Source organism: Aplidium turbinatum, chromosome 5 (assembly GCF_918807975.1).
Source record: "Aplidium turbinatum chromosome 5, kaAplTurb1.1, whole genome shotgun sequence".
NCBI classification, from domain to species: domain Eukaryota; kingdom Metazoa; phylum Chordata; class Ascidiacea; order Aplousobranchia; family Polyclinidae; genus Aplidium; species Aplidium turbinatum.
In genome coordinates this window covers 35029644-35047261 of record NC_137476.1, presented here as the reverse complement: position 1 = coordinate 35047261, position 17618 = coordinate 35029644, and the positions used below count along the sequence as shown (strand labels likewise).

The 17618-nt window shown below is 37.1% G+C and overlaps 1 protein-coding gene across 4 annotated transcripts in view; it reads right to left on the bottom strand.

Annotated features, from left to right (window-relative positions):
- Window positions 1–4736: 4736 nt before the first annotated feature.
- LOC145771390 (CD109 antigen-like) overlaps window positions 4737–17618 on the bottom strand; it is a 55234-nt gene continuing 42352 nt past the window's right edge. For all 4 annotated transcript variants that reach the window (XM_082583149.1, XM_082583150.1, XM_082583151.1 and 1 more), the window contains exons 27-36: window positions 17382–17557; window positions 16612–16768; window positions 15333–15438; window positions 13793–13882; window positions 9069–9254; window positions 8439–8558; window positions 7763–7961; window positions 7197–7265; window positions 6482–6672; window positions 4737–5642 (exon numbers count right to left, since the gene is read on the bottom strand). In XM_082583149.1, the coding sequence (XP_082439275.1) occupies window positions 5371–5642; window positions 6482–6672; window positions 7197–7265; window positions 7763–7961; window positions 8439–8558; window positions 9069–9254; window positions 13793–13882; window positions 15333–15438; window positions 16612–16768; window positions 17382–17557 (1566 nt within the window). In that variant the 3' untranslated portion in view covers window positions 4737–5370. The remainder of the gene's footprint in view (window positions 5643–6481; window positions 6673–7196; window positions 7266–7762; window positions 7962–8438; window positions 8559–9068; window positions 9255–13792; window positions 13883–15332; window positions 15439–16611; window positions 16769–17381; window positions 17558–17618) is intronic.

The window sequence follows — 17618 nt, the reverse complement described above, 5'->3', positions numbered from 1 at the left end:
CCTAACACTATTAACATGTTACTAATTAACAGCTACACAGTCATGAAAACAATAAATCCATTTTCGTACGTTTCGTCAATCAATGCAATTGACTGAACTTCAAGATATATCAGATGGTGTAACATGACAGAGCACAGTACCATGCAATAGTGACAATCAAGGAAGCAAGTAAATGATAAGATTGATGATACAAGCAATTTGAACAACGTAATTAATGCTTCCAACACTTTGATCAAATTTACCCAAGTCAAATATTCTATAGTGTAAATATCTACTTTATATCGCCATTTAGATTACACTATGTTTCGTGAAATAGACAAGTAGACGTAAATATACTTAATTAATGACTAAGACAGTTAATCATACAAACAGCTATAGGCTTATCCCATCGTAGATAGGGTGATTACTTATTAAAGTCAGCATTTTGTGTCTGCTTCGTAAAGATGACCTGTATTTAATAAAATATATCACATGTTAAAAAAAATAAATAAAAAATAAACAAATACTTCTTTGAGATATGGCCATCAAAAATAGTCCGGAATGACCAGGAGATTATGTACTGTAGTCAAATCACAACACACTCAATGAAAGTTTGATCTTATTCAATAAGAATACAACAGCAACTTCACCAATACTCACTTCATACGATTGGTTGTAAATAAATGTGAAGTAAGCATACAATAAACACTACAGTACAATAACAAGCACGCTTGAAAAAACTGTTAAGGTGTTTATGAGAGTAGCAACTCCATTGGCTGTGAGGTATAACAAATAACATAAGTGAAATGATGGTTGGTTATCAATGTTGCGCCAACTCTGGAACCGCACCCATGGTCTGAATGCATGCAGTAAATGTCTGTGAAGTGAGCCCAGAAAGGTTTCTTTTTCCCAAAGTATAAATAGATCTCTAGCTTTTGCAAGAAGGTCAAACTCGGTTGTTGTTTGATTCCATCAGCTTCGATTGGAGAACACATCTCATCTCTTTTTCGAAAAGCTGAAAAAATACAGAGCACATTAGCAATTTCTGAGTAGTGTACACCCATTGGTACACAACATACAATTTAGACCTACTATCCTCGCCAAAACGAACCTTTTTTGCCTCGAATCAAAGTCAAAAGACGGCAAAACCTTATTTGCTGGGCCGTAATAAGTACTGTTGTCACTCTACACAATTTCAACCTAATTAATTAAATTTAACAACCAAACTAAAGCCATTCTTTTGATCTTATTCTTACCTTTTGTAGGTGTTATAACAGACATGATTTTCCACACATTTGCAATTAAATTTATGAAACAGGCAGCATCTTTTTTTCATTTCTTCATCTTTCGGAAATCAAAACATTGGTACTTTCACTGCAGTCTTGCAAGACTTGTACATACCCACTTTTACAGCTTGTTACACAACACACAAACCCCATTTCACAAATACAGATTATTAAAGCACTGAATTTATCACAATAAAACCTAAATGAAAGATCAGATTAAAACCTTGGATTGCTACTAAAATTTAACATATGTATGTATATACTTTTGTTTATAAATTACTTTCTGGACTACTAACAAGCTAGCCCTTTAGTTAGCCTATATTGATTTACTTCATATTATAGCTTAGGCTTACAGCTATAACCATACAGAACCTCTTTAGGGGGCAAAATGTGTGCAATTTTAATGAAACATTGCTTAATTCAGTGGCGTATTCTCCATACATGCAAGGCATGCCTTACAATTCTGATGAAATCAGAAATCAAATAGCAAAAAATAAAACAAAAACAGAGAAGCACACATGTAGTATTGAATGACAGCCTAATGAAAAGTGTTGTGAATTGAATTTGCCAGTTCCAATATTGATGTGGATGAGCAGTCATAATAATAATAATAGGATGGAGAAAGAAAACCGGACATAAAAGAAACCCATCCTCAGGCAAAAGCCCATCAGCATAATGTTTCAATCCTAAAACTAGCACTGTTACCACTATAGGCTACCCTCAAAACCTTTTTTTCCACCTGCCACAATTAGAGCCTTTTTGCTCCCAGCCTAGCCTATCTGTGGTTTTATTAGCCAGCTTGGAGAAAGATATTAATTGCACAGGCTTTCTCAAGTTTGCAACGTTCTAACCGCTTCACCAATTGCACAGGTGGTAGGCTACCTGAGATGCCAGCAATTGCCTAGGTTAGGCTACCGAAAAAAAAAAATTAACATTACCAATTTGTCAGGCTCAATTTTTCATGCACCAGTACCTAGGCTACAGTTAACTGACTAACTTGCTATATCTGCTACATCCAGTGCCAAGAAAATTACACTAACTCATTTTCCATTGATAATTATTTTATGCGCGCTTTCATTCATTTCAATTAACTGACTAACTTGCGTTAGTCAGTTGTTGTATTTCAACATTTCAATTGTACATGCATCAGTACACTTCACTTAACTGACTAACTTGCGAACTTAACCTACCAGCCTGCTCCTGTACCAGACATTACTAGCAGAAGACCAAAGAAAGAAAACGTAAATGACGCAATGACGTAAGAAAGCGATACGGCACCTGATTGGTCAGTTTTCGAGATAGGCACAAAATAGGGAACCTTTTGTAAATATGCGACCCGGTTACTAAGATTTGCAGAGTGAAGTTTTCGGTTGTCTGAGAAGTATCTCATCCACTTTAGTAGCCAGAGAACCGAACCAGCGCTGCGTGTTCTTGATTTTTTTTTTGTGTGTAGAAAGTTATGCACTTAACCAACTGAACTTTGGAGGCGGAAAACAGATTAAAAACATTACAAAACTACAAAAACTACGTAACATTGAAGCTGGAATATGCCATGCTACTGGGGTGATAGACATTCAAGAGTTGCCATTTTTTAAGGTAGCTACTGGTGGGCTGGCAACAGCAGCAAAAACACAAACTAGGCTAATTAATACATAGAAAAGGATCAAATGCATGTAGATTACGCAATCCCTGCTGCATGCAGGCTACGGTAAAACATCACTAGACTTTTCCGTTTAAAAACAATCAAAGTAAACCTTTTAAAGAAACTTAAACTAGTTCGAGGCTACTCAGCTTATTTGATAAATTGAATTTAAAAGAAAGTATTTCACTTGCAACAAAGGTTCTTATTTCATTGTCCTGTTATGCTCCATTCTGTTCAGTTTTAGCGGTTTAACTTCCTTTGTCAATTCCAAGCATTTAAAACATCCAAAGCAGCGGTTAATTTACACCTTTTTACTGGTTAGCGTTAATTGCCAACCTAATTTCGTTTGGCTTGCAGGAAGTTGCAGCTTTTCTTTTGTAATAAGAATCAGTGTTGCCAGTTATTAACAAATAAATTTACTACTGCTTCTTTAAAAAAATTTCAAATTAAAAAAAAAAAATTTAAGTGCCAAATTTAACACATTTTTTCAATAAATAAAAGTCTTTATTACTTTTATGCTGTCTTAAATATTCACGCATTTATCATCATCATCAAAGGTGTTAACAAAAGTTTTTTCTGGCAACACTAATTTTTGTCAGTTAGCTGAGTTGCCAAGTTTTCAGTTAAGAATTAAGAAGGACAATCAACGCAATTTTGCGCTTTTTGTTGAATAACCTTTATCCAAATAATAGTAGAGTTTTGCCAAAATTGCAACAGGGAGTCAAACTGCTCTTTGGATCGAACGTCTATGAGCATCAGTGACGTTCGGTGGCTTAAACCGTTGGGAAAGCAACTTGGAAATATGCTGCAGCAAGGTAGTAGGCACGAAGGGCGTAATCGTCGGGCGAAGGCGTGTTGCCGAAGGCAACACTTCCAGCGGGGGGTCTGGGGGCCTCCCCCAGAAATTTTTGAAAAACACTTCCAATTTGGTGCGCTCTGAGAGCATTTCCAAAACAAATCAAAAATAAAAATCTGTCAAATTGTGCTTCGCCTATGTCGTGATCATACATCCATTTAATGTTTAAAAGTCATGAACAATCTTAATTTTAACGTTGCAGGACCAAAATCCTGTGTTAGACATGGAATAATAGTTGTCTAAACGTTTAATTCGTCATGAATGTTCATTCTCAGATATTCAGTTAGGCCTACACTACAAAACCTAACACTTAGGCCTAAACATTACAACCGCAAGCAATTTGTACAAAAAGCTGGAAAAGTTTGCCTCCTGCGTATAGAAGCTTAACGAACTAAATATTGCATCCGCACCTGAACGTTCATTGGCGAAGTAACGTTATATCAACGCTGTAAAAAGGGCAAAGGCATGACTATATGAAAGCTAGTAGGCTAAAGTACATGGCGAGGAGACATCAAAAAACAGCAACAAGCTTTTTGGCATTATGATGCTGTGCTGTGTACCGTGACGAGAGACCATTCTGACGAGTTAGTCTAGCCGCTCTAGCGAATGTACGCATTGACATCACTGGGTAAGCAACTCTAACCATAACACATCTGATTGGCTAAGCAGCTGGTGACGTTTTGCAAAACGAGTGAGGATTGGATAAAACGAAGGCGTTTTTTGACATTTTTGAACCTGGAAAAGCAACTTTGATAGTTGCTTCCCTGGAGCTTCAATGGTTGTTTCTGACAGAAACGTTTGCGTTAATTGGCATTTATAGGCAAGACATGCGGTTTGGTGAGGACAGACTACTCACAAGCGTTACGAGTAATTCTAGTCACAAATACAGTAATTTTCAAGTTAAAATAGACGTGGTAAAAATAATAAGAAGTTAAACCTAGAATTCAGTCATTATATTTTGCATAGTTTTTACTCAGGTAAGCACTGCTTTCCTTGCTTTCCCTCACCGATCGTCACTGATGAGCATCCACACATAGATTGTACGGTTAGAGAAATATTTTATTTATAGTTCTGTCACAGCAAACTGATAAAATGCAGATTCGTACACAAAGCTACTTACATACATTATAAGCTACCTAGTACCTACACGATCATATATACAGACACAGTTATTCACCTACTATATTTTGCTTCGAGTGTGTCTGATGTAGTATTGGCTGTTCAAATTACGATGCCATTTTGATTTTCGCTTTTTTTCAAGTTCTAGTTTAATTTTATCAACAGTAAAAATAGTTTGATACTCTTAATTAGTGCAGGTAGAAATTTAAAATTGTATAAATACTTTCAAAACAATATTCATCTAGTCAGACATGATTTACTTTTCGATGTTTTTCGTATTCAAATAAAAGTTCTCTCTCCCTTTTTTTTCTCTCTCATTGTCACTGTTGCAGCAGCCAGAGCCCCTTTTAGCAGATTTCCCGTGCAACACAGTCCGACAATACCGAAGCTTTACAAATTCTTGCTTCTTTAAAAGGGATACAAAATTGCGAAAGTCTGGATTTCAGAGTTCGAATAATGAACTGACAAGCAGAGTTATTATGACGTGACTATACTAAGAATGGGGATGACAGTCGCTTATGGCAAGCCGATCCTCTTTCTGTGCCGGTTTCATTGTACAACGCGGAGAGTGGTGATGACGAAGTAAAGCAGTGGCGACTTTTCGGAGGAGAAAAAAAGCGGAGCTGGCGAATGGAAAGAAAAGGCTCTTCATTCCTCATGGTCAGAAGTGGTTGGAAAAATGAAGTCAAGTTTTGTACTTGATCCTGTGAAAGCGAAGTGGGCCAAAACATGAGGCTCGAGAGAGTTCCAGGGAGTGAACCTGGAGAAAAAATGAGTTTTCGCTTACTTTTATGAAAAAGTAGGCTACTGGTGAAGCTACAAGCTTTGAGGCACAAACGTGTAGAAAATGCTCTACAATAAAACTGAATTATCCAGTTTAACGTAGTAGGCCACTTGTACGACTGGCGTTGAATACATCACACATTCAGACAAAGTAATGGTCCGAGGAACATTAATATTTTCAAGAAAAGTTGTATCACCTTTATACCAAAAGTTTGGTAACAATTTTCTATTTTGAACGCTTGTTGATAAACCCTAAAAGTTATGCTATAGCATAAGCCTTGTCATGGCCACCTAAAGATACGGCCTGATTTGTCACATTTTGCAGAAATTTCCCGGTTTTTCTAACTTTGGGCACAAACGTTTAAATAAATTTTTCTAAAAATTAGATTTTTACGCTTTCTTTATTCTTTTCCCCAGATGACACAATAGTTTTTAACATCCTCACATGTTAAAAAACAAAGAAAATTTGATTTCGAAGATTTTAGTCAGACTGTTAGGCTAATTCTTCAATAAAAGTCTGATTTAGCGTTTTCCAATTTGCTTTTTCTCATTTGCTACTGCTTCCCCAAGGCAACAGAAAGTTTTTATGTCATTAGAAAACCGCAAAAAGTAAAAACATCTCAAAAAATGTCAGTCAAGCACTAGCAGTAGCTGTAATCAAAATCTGCAAAATGTGACAAATCAGGCCGCATCTGCAGGTGGCCATGGCCTTGTTTATTTATCTCGTGGAGGTTGGAGAGAGCATCGATAACCACACAACCGACCTTCGTTCACACAACATAGCTAAAATTATCGTTACTTTCAAGTTTTAACTACCTTTTCTCCATTGTGATCCAAAGTTAGTTTTTCCAAGTAAGAAACGTTTATAAGAGAACACTGCACGATTGTGCTCACGCCTCGAAATGTGCGTCAAAGAAATTCCATTTTGTTGCCCTCCTACATAAACTCTCGCCCCATCTCTCTTGTTCCAAGTAATCACCACGTGCTTCCAGAAACCAACAAATCCCCTGTGAAGGCAGAATAGCATCAAGAGAACAAGACAACACGTCGTATGCTTAATGCTATATTCCTAACTTTTTTTGATGCATTTTTAGATTCGTCATCTTCATGGTTCCAATCTTATTTTATTGTGACACTTTCTTTTACAAGTTATAATCATGAATTAAATTTTAACGTATTCTTCAAAAACAAAATGATGAGTGTATTGCAAACCTAATCAATCAGCGTTATTTTTTTGTTAATTTTTTCTGCTTGGAAAAAAGTAATCTTTTATATTGATACGATTAACTACTTCTAAATTCTACGATGCAAATGCTTATAACGTGGACCGGTACCAGTTCTTTACTTTCCCAGTCCGGGGCCTCATATTTCTAAAGATATTGAGTTGGGACTCCTCGCAGCGTAACATACAAAGTCAGGTGCATGTTGAAACATCAAGCACAATCGTCTTTGGAGAATTAATTTTTCACTCGAGATCCATTGATAATCGCAATAATAGGTCTAAATAATTCATTGACTACAACAAACTTACTCTGTGGAGATTTTGATGACACGATATCGGTACTTCCCCAGATTGAATGAAAATCTTATCTCGTCTCGCCTGAAACGGCATAAGGTAATTGGAGTGGGGAAAAAAGTGGCAAATAAAACAACTTATCAAAACCAAACAAGTCTGTGCACGTGTGACGTTATGTATAAAAAAATTATTTTTTAAATATACACCCCGATAGCTCAGTGATTATACATCCGACTCAAGATCAAGCGGCGCTGGTTCGGCTTTCGGGGTGTGCGCTTGAGCAACGCATTTCAGGACTGCTCTCCATTCAGCGGTACCCAGTGAATGGAACAATTCCCCGATGACGACATCTCAGTGACCGAGTCTGCGTCAGTGGCTCAAAGCCTCTACAACATGTGAAATAGCCAGAATTAAGTCCTCAAAACAGCTTTTCAAGTCTAAGGATAAATGAAATCGATATCTTTGTTTTATATTTAACTGCAAAATGAAGGTGTCTTGAAAAAGCTGCAGCTAAAATTACTTTAGTAGGCTACCTACCTATTGCTTGAAAAAATTTTTTTTTTAAATATTTTCTTACTCACCACCAAAGCTTTTCTAAGCTCATGATGGGTGGTCTTGCGCTTGAGCCGAATGCTAAATATGAAACTGCAGTTTTGGTGGGAAAGGTTTTTGTTTTTACAAGAAGGGAAATAGAAAACCCTGACATTCCATTTAGTACCGGCCTGAACAAATTAATTAACGAACAGGAAATATAACCGCTGGAACCATCCAAGATTATTCCTGAAAAACAAAAAGATCCTATTGCGATTCTCTTCAATGCTTCTTAGCAACGAATTCAAACGTTTGAAAACAGAAACGTTTATCATTGACTGTTTCAAGAGAGCATGTTGATGAGAAATATTTGTTATACTAGCCTATACATCGCAAAGCAATGTTCCGAAAACAGATTAAGAAATTGCGAGAACAATAATTAAAGTACTGCTGAATTGTGACATATTAGACTATACGATTGTTTTACTTGGAATGCAAAGGAATTTATTTTCACACGGAATAATTCTATTTGAATAAGCTAAACTGAAGATGATTTAGCTGCCAGCTGATCGAAATAGATTTTTAGCTGTTTATGATTGAACGGACTCGTGTGAAAATATATTCTTTTGCATTACAAGACATGTAACCGAGTCGTTCATATCAAGCATTGTTGTGGGTCTGACACCTGTCAGAAGATAGCCTATTTCATTTTCTTGATTGTTTTACCTGGAATTTCTTTTCGTGAGTTATGGTGGCTTCCTTGAACGGAACAAACAGGGGACCTATACAGGCCACGACGGGGATTGTACGCAGGGGGAACATTCATCCACAATCCATTTGTGAATTCTGAAATTTTTTTCGTAAAGATACGGTTTGGTGATTGAAGTGAAATCTCACGTAGCAAATCATTTTTTTTTATATTTAGTTCATGTTTGCAAATGTCGCTTTAATCAAGAAACTTTTAAAAAAACGCACTATATTCTATAAATACGCGATAGCTTCTTCAAGTTCCTGTTCCCCTTGGAAAATTTACGGGCTCCTAAAGTCATCCTGGACCCCGATTTAACAGTACCCCTGGACCCCTGTTAACGTTATGGATGTAACCTGATGTTTGCAAACTTAAATCCTGATTTATTGCACATCTATGGCTCAAACTGGCTTTGCAAAATTTGTTTTTTTATTAATTAGCTCAAATGAAAGTCAATTGCTTGTGAAGGACTGTAGCTGTTTAAACATTGTTTTAGATCAAAAGAACAAACAAACTATACCGGTAGGCTACCCTGTTATATAGTGTCACGACACGATAAACAGTTAGAGCAATGTTATCTATTTATATGTAGGCTACAATAGCCTTACCAGGACAAGGAAAAGATTCTTTTACACAGGATCTTGCTTGTGTGGGTTTTTGTGTTGCATTGCAGTATGACATATCCAAAAATTGATTTTTGTTGGGGTCTATGCACTGGCGAACCCTAGTGGAGTTTTCTGGTCGACATAGCTCGACACAAGGTGTCCATTGTGACCACTCGCTCAAAATGGGACCTGTAAAACGTTTCCTTGTAAACTGATGAGACAAATTTTTTTAAAATAAAACTCGAGAACGTTAATTCTTGCATTTTAAAATAAACATAAAAAATACAATCCGTAAGATTTTCGCTCTAACTCGCTTTTTAATTCATGGGGTATGGCGCCGTGTTTTTCTCGCAGAACAAAAATTGAATGAATGGCACAAATAAATATTATTGCACTTGCAAAATTGTAGTCTAACTTTAAGCATCGTTCATAGCACCCATCTTACTGCACACCGTTACCCATGGGTAGGCACTTTAACGTATTACACTTTCCCAAAATATTAACGCAATCATGCGTGACATAGTCTACAATTCCTCGTGAATCAGCTGATTGCAGTCATGTGATTCAGCAAGTGATATTGTGAGCGTTCTTCTCGAAAGTTTTTGATACAAACTAAACTAAGTGAACTAATCGCCGTCACCAGCGTGACCTAGTGGATTAGAATTTGGGCAAGAAATATAGTCATTTTAATTGCTTGGGTTCCATTCCCATCTCCTGTCTTTGCTCTTTTTTTTCTTCTGTAACTGAACTAAGTGCAAAAGAATCTTTGGCTGCAATCAGGTGGTTTCAAACATCAGTGATGTCATATGTCAGGCATGATTGCGCTACTGCTTTGGGAAAGTGTAATAGGTTAAAGTGCCTACCTTGCCCATGACCCCTGCTATTCCTAAAGATGTTTATCACCTTTACGCTGGGACACAAAACGCATACAGTTGTGTTGTTTGCCCCGATAGTTCAATTGCTTAGCGCGGGCTTTGTGAACAAGGAAGCTTCAACATGAAGTAGCGCTGGTTCGACTCTCGAGGTGTGCGCTTGAGCAACGCACGTTAAGGACTGCTCTCCATTCAGCGGTAGCAATGGATGGAATTATTCCCCGGCAACAAGACTTCAACAATAGGAAAACTGCACTCTGTCAATCTCGGTGACCGGCCCTGAGTCAAGAGCCTCTACAAGTATGAGAAACTATCAGGAATAACCTATCGGCTTTGTCAGTCCGAGGATAAAGATTTAAAACCAATCAATTAGTTAGTCTAATATAATCTAAAGGTTGGGTAGACGATATGGCCTTTATTGAAAAAAGCGTCTAAAGAAACAAATCCTCTCTTGGCTGACTGACGTTTAGCAAATAAATCTATCCGACTGAATATAGCCACCTAGTGGAAAAAGTCGCATGATCAGCAGAAACGCTACTCGGGATCTGGCACTAAAATAAAGGTTTAAAAAAGCATCAACTGTAAGGAAAAAAAAGCACTCCTCTTTTTCTCACAGCCCATGCTTCTCTGTTTTCTTTGTTAAATCCATGGTCATGAGCTAACCTATCGGCTATCTTGTAGCCTACCTGACGTCACAAAAACAAAATTTCTCAAATCAATGAAGCATGATTTATATAAGATTATGGACTTCGAATTCCTTGGTTTCTGAAATTACGGCAAATAAACTCCCCTAGAATCATAATCAAGTAGTTTTTCACTGAAACTGAAACGATTCACCATTACACGCACACAAACCGCGCATACGCACCAGACAATACGTCATCTGTTATTATCCTCACTCGCACAGTCGGACAAACAATCGGCTTTCCGAGATATGATAGTTCAAATTTCGGGGTGAGTGCTTGAGCAAATTTACTATTGGGACAGCTCTCCATTCAGCGGCACCCAGTCACCATCATCATCCAATATTCTCCATCACATTCTGTCCATCGCATCGTCTTTCTCAATTCCGATTTTGTCTGCCTTGTTTTTCACCTGTTCCTTTCATGTTCTTTTTGGACGTTCCCGTTTCCTCTTTCCATCTACCTTCAAAGTCAATGCTTTTCAAAGAAAACTTCCTTCGTCCCTCCTTTGCACATGTCCATCCCATCTTACTCAGTTTGCCCTGGTAAACTGTTCAATAATCTCCCTCAGCACATCTATCGGTTTTAGTCTTTTTCCCCTTCTGGTTTTTACTCCACACATTGCTCACGCCATTTCCCTTTCCGTTCTTCTCAGAAGAGACAGTACACTCTCTTCATACCCATGTTCGTTGCTGTACAATATTGCAGGCTGATAGATTAAATCACTCAATAAAACTTCAACTGCAGTGTTAACGAAAATGCCAGTCCGTCAGTCTCAGTGACCGGACCTGCATCATTGGTTCAATGGCCTTTATAACTGCGCCAGATTTCCAAAAAAGGTTTCTCCGCTTAAACATAAAGATAATCACAATCAATTAGGCTAACTACGGTCAATTTTATTTTTATCAAAACATCTTAGTTTCTCCTCTTAAAAGCTATAGTTTTCCTCTTTAAAATACGTTTCTTTTACGTGAAAGACCTAAACTTGATTCGGCGTGTTTCCATAGTCATGCCATACGGTGCCAAAGCTGTTTTTCCCATTATCGGCTACCTAGCGTCCAATAATTATTGAAAAATCTATGCATCAAATACATGAGATGGAATAAAAACAACTGGGCCATCACATGGTAAATTTTAACTTATATAAAAATATCTGAGAATGTTTTTATGGTGTTTATTTTGCAACTATATACAAACTATACAAACAAACAATTAATCACAAGAGTTAAAAATGAAGACACAAAACGCCAATAAGATATGTAGGCCCATTTTTAATTTGTACGCCGCTATATGACATGAAAAAGAAAACATGAAAGTCTCACATGAAGCACGCGGTAAGTTACTGCTAACATCAATATAAAAAATAAAATCTCAGTTGCAAAAATGTGACTTCCCAGGCAAAGAAATCCGTCATTTCTACACTGATATAAGTTGAATCAAAGTAATCTAAATTTAAAGTTTAAATCAAAGTACAAGTTGAATCAATGTAAAACTCACGGATTTTGGTGTCAGGGTTGAGGTTTCACATCACGTGACTATCTTCACAGTCTATCTTTACAAACCGAACTTTATATTTTGCTTAAAAATCAAGGTTGTGGCTATTGCATAAAAAAGTACAAATGGCAATGCGAAGTTACAATTGACTGTGCTCGACGACTACATGAAGTTGCTACGTGGCCTGTTAAGTGACCCACCTCCAGACAGAGCGAGGTTCTCCCTCTCACTAGCTCAATAAATCAGGAATAAAGTTGTAAAAAGTTTTGTTGAAAAAGTCGTTTATTTTTGTGTCATAGTATTAGCTTATAAATATGAAACTATCTTTTAATTCATGATCTGATTCCAATTCTACAAGTGGAAAATTGAAAGTTAATTTCTAATTGAAAATTACTCGATGTTGGGGATGGCTAAGGGTTAGTTTAATGTCTAATGTCCAGTTCAGTCTGTTATGTTATAACTACAACGTGTTCATTCTACACACCCTACGTAGGCCTATGCTGTTCAAGCAATGCTATCGTTAGCAGAAGGAACAACAGAATACAAGTCCTAACAAAGTTAACAATATTTGAGAATCGACTTTTTTTTTTATTTTTTTTTAAAAAGTCTTGTTGAAGAAAGTGCCAAGCTGCAACCTTGTCTTGCAACTGTAAGAGTGTTTTCTTCCACGTGTGGTTTCACCATCTTTCTTATTCAAATAGAATACCAAAGGGTTACACTTAAAGAAAAGAAAGCCCGCTATTTAAACATTTTGTTGTGTTTCTACCTCCACGTCATAAAAGTTTGCGACAAAGCGACAACTCAAGCAGGCGATGAGAACTCAAGCAATAGAATGACAACTCAAGCAGGCGATAAGAACTGCTGGGCTAGGTGCAATATAATGCGATTTCAACAGACGAATGCACACACTGAATCATCGTAAACATATGTAAATAAACTGAAGAATACTTTATTTGTTGAAGACGCACTTTATTTGGAAATGACATTTTGGATAGCCGTCCAACGTTTGGAGCTGCAGTGTTTTAAGAAACAAGAGTTTTCTTTAAGGCACTACACATTGAAGAGGTCAATTGCAACAACTGACGAAACGTTAAATAAGTCACTACTTTCAACACCTGATGATAAGCTCGTCTGCAATTACCGGAAAAATCCCAGGCAGCAAAATTCGTCATTTCTACATTGACTCAATGTCTGCAGACGTTCAATTAATGTAAAAACCACAGATTTTGCTATCTGGGCGCAAAAGGCTATCTTTCCAACAAATCTGTACTTTTTTTTCCATTTTTACATCTACAGACGTTGAATCAATGTAAAAAGGACTGATTTGCAACTGGATCACGTTTGGGTTGTGACCGCATTCTCTTTTCTTTTGCAGGGTTACAAAATGACAACTAAAACTAACATGATTTCGATGCTAATTTGACATTAAATATGTGTGATTTTTTACATGTAAACCAGAACTACGTTTATATTGAAGATGAAATCCAATTAGTACACTCCAGTGTCCAGAGTCTATCTCTACTTATTGTTAGTTTGCATTTCCATAGTTGGAAGTTGAGGCCCTCAGCAAGCCGGATGTCGTCTGAAGGTTTTTAGTCTTTGAGCAGCAGTGATGTTAATAGTGACGTGATAATGAAAAGGCCGATGTGCAGGTGGGGCCCATGGGCGGATCCTTTACCTGGGCAGCCGACGCAGTCCTTGCCACATAAATCACAAGCCCCCGTGTCAGCCAAGCGTTCGGCCGCGTACAACCGAGCCACTCTTTTACCTGAAACGAACATGTAACGTTGACAGCTATGTGACGAAACAATGTATATGTGGTTTTTATTGTGAAATATTATCGTCTAACTAAAATAAAATCGGTTATAGCATCTTTGCCATTTAAATTTTTAAGATACTTTGCACATAAAATTTACTATTGGTTCCAATACAAACGAATTTATTTTCACACGAGTCAGTTCAATCATAAACAGCTAAAAATCGATTTCGATTAGCTAGTAGCTAGATCATCTTCAGTTAAAATTTGAATATAATATTGAATAATAAACCAAATATAGATGATTTAATTCGCTCTGCTTGACTTTTTGCTTGGCATTGAGCACTTTTTGTAGTATTAATAGTTTTAATTGTGTAAATCAAATAATAAATATCAAATCATACAATAAAATAAGAAACATCAATATATTATATATCAAATAGATTATATTGGAATAAGCTTAAAGGGATACTAAAGGAAAAACCTGATTTGGCGATTTTCCACGTTCTTTGTGTCTAACATGCTACCATAAAACAATTTTCAATAAAATTTTGCCCCATTGCGGTCTGATCAGCATTCCGCGCGTGCTTTTGTCAGAGCTTTCAAAACCAGAATGGGCCTGAGCAGCGAAGCGTGCGACTGTACAGTCTACGTAACAAAAGACGAGCAATCAGCTGATCACGCAACAGTTGTTACTGCCGGCGATTTAACTGTAGGCTATGTATGTATGTACATCAAAACATCACATTTCAACATCAAAACATCAGACAGTTTGCTCAGAACCTCAGATCTGATGTTAAAACATCAGATGTTGTAACGTGGCTTTTGTTATTGCTGTCTTTTGTGACGTATTCTCGAGCTGTGTTTGCACTTTTCGGTAATTTTGAAAAAAAATGAAAATAAATGAAACATTGAACTTTGGGCCTTACCAGCGCCATTAAAAACAAGTTTTTTTCGATAATTTTTTTTGAAATGTATTCTTGAATGTTCAGTTTACGCATTTTAATGCTTAATTCCTGTTTGAAAATTTCATTTAATATGCCTTTAACTGAAGATGATCTAGCTGCTAGCCGATCGAAATCGATTTTTAGCTGTTTATGATTAAACTGACTTGTGTGAAAACAAGTTCGTTTGTATTACAAGACATGTAACCGAGTCGTTCATATCAAGCATTGTTGTGGGTTTGACACCTGTCAGAAGATATTTCATTTTCTTGATAATTGGTTATATTAATAATTTTAACCATACCTTTAAATGAAAGATACTAAAGTTTTTCCATCTTCGTCAAACCTTCAAGGCAACTAACTAGCGCATCACAGGGTATTTTGCAAGAATTTATTTGTTGCAAAATCGGATTTCGTCCATTAGGTCTCCTCACAAATAAACTTTGAAAAACTAACGCTTGTCCCTAACCCAACGTTAAAAAGACGTTCAAAAACAACTATTCCACGAAACCACTCACTCGGCTTGTAGTACTCTGACGCCACAATGGCCGATGGTTTGACGGCACCGACATCGGCATATCGATGCAGACTGACGTCAGCACAGAGGGAGACACCTGGCAGAAGCTGAAAGGAGACGCGGGTGAGTTTCCATTCTTTAATCATTTTTTTAAAATTAATTCAATGCCTGCAAACGTTGAATCACTGTGAAAAGAACCGATTTATCAAGTAGGTTAGACCAGTCGGTAGCCGCGTTTATCAGACTTCAACGTTTCACATTTTCCATTTCTCGTCACGGGTTTCATTTTTTAACTCTTCAAGAAGTTAACAACACAGAAAATTTTTATTGCTTAATTAATAATTATACATTGTTTCAAGAAGGCTTTTCATAGCTCGTAGCTGCAGTTATCGTCTGACTCTCTTCAGGACTGTCGTCAGAATACAGTAAACCTAAATGTGGTGAGGTATTTATAATTAGAAGGAACCTTCTACTCGCAACTTTCAAGTTCTGTGCCACAAATCAACTATCCTCTTTATAATGCACCAATAAGATATGATATATTATTTGTTGACACTTGAAAATCTTGAAGTAGAAATTTAAATCGAATGTTTACGTTTAAACCGTTTGCCTGTAAACAAACGACCGCGTAAACTGAGCTTGTTAATACCGTCTTCAGTGGGACCGGGTTCGATTCCTACCTACGCCACAACATACCAATAGCCAGGTTTAAACAACAAAGCCACGTCAGAGTTAAACCAATAAATAAGAATAAGTAACAACAACATTTCCTTTTTCATTTGTGAGACAATAGGGCAGTGGTTTTCAACCAGGGTTCCGCGGAACCCAAAGGTTCCGCCAGTAAGTCTAGGGGTTCCGCAAGTTTACATTCAAATCCGAGAGTCCATTTTATTATTATATGCATATTGTTTAAATATAATCATCAAGCACAAGAGGCGAGCACAATTGCTGTCTGTGGAAGATGAACTTTGTGTGTGTCTGTCAAACACACGACCCAATATTAAACACTTGTGCAAGAAACACTAGGCTCAAGTTTCTCATTGAATTTTTTTATGAGAAAATAAATAATTATAATTTTTTTACAGTTTGTATTTTTATTGTATATAAATAAATCTGAACATGAGTATTTTAATTTAATTTTATTAATCAAATGATGTTTGTTGCATAAGGCAAATAAATTATTGAACAGGAGTTCCGCGAGTTTTTGGAATGTTTCATTGGGTTCCGTTCCACCAAAAAGGTTGAAAACCACTGAATAGGGAATCACGAAATAGGCTTACTTCGTCGTAGTAGATATTAACCGTTTCTTCTCCGAGTTCAACAAGTTGAGCTTTGGGGTTTCGTCTCTTCTCAGAATCGATATCAATTGTGAATCCATTGGGCATCCCTACCTCGAATAGGAACATGCCAGTTGCCTCTTTGTCAGTTGGTTTCAAACTGTTTAAAAATATCAGAACAAAATTATTGTAAAAAAGTTAGAAAGCTTGATAAACATTGATCAACACCAGTTGTGATGCCACCAAACATTACAAAATGTAACACAATAGAGAACTGAAAGCAGCAAAAGATTATAATTATACACAGGGCAGTTGAGAGGATGATTTAGCCCGGTACCAATGCCCCAAATTAAGACGCTTCCGAACTATATCTTTAAAATACACGATAGTTTCTTTGTTCTCGGGCCCTTCGAAAAAGTTGCGGGCTCCTAAAATCATCTAGAGTCCGGGTCCAAAAGCACCCCCTGTCAATGCCGCTGTATACGTAATCAGCTGCTCCCACTTTGACACGTCTTGCCAAGGCTCAGTCGCGTATTTTCGCCACTTAAAGTACTAACTTCACAAATGAGAAAGAACATAGAAACAACGGGTGAAAAAAGAAGCAGCAAAAGCCGAACTGAAGGAAGAAGATGCAATGAACCGAATAAGATGGAGAATAGAAGTGAAGACAGTCGCTGTAAGGAAAGAATCTGCCAGTACCAGTGGGGACAAAATCGAATTAGAATAACGATGAAACAAATAGCTGTTTGGTTTCTATAGACGGCAAAACTAACCTGCAGCAGAACTCTACTCTCGCGCTGTTAGGATCATTGCTGTCTACTTTGTTTTGGCAATTGAATGGTTCGTTTTCGAAAGGTTCATCCGGGATGTTGTAGCAAACGGAAAGTTGGGCAACCCCAATTCCTTGGCCCTCAGCTGTCACTTCAACCAAGCCATCAACAGGCTTTATCTAAAAGTAATAAATAATATGTCAATATCGGTTAGAGATGAAGTGATAAGAGGCTTGGTTC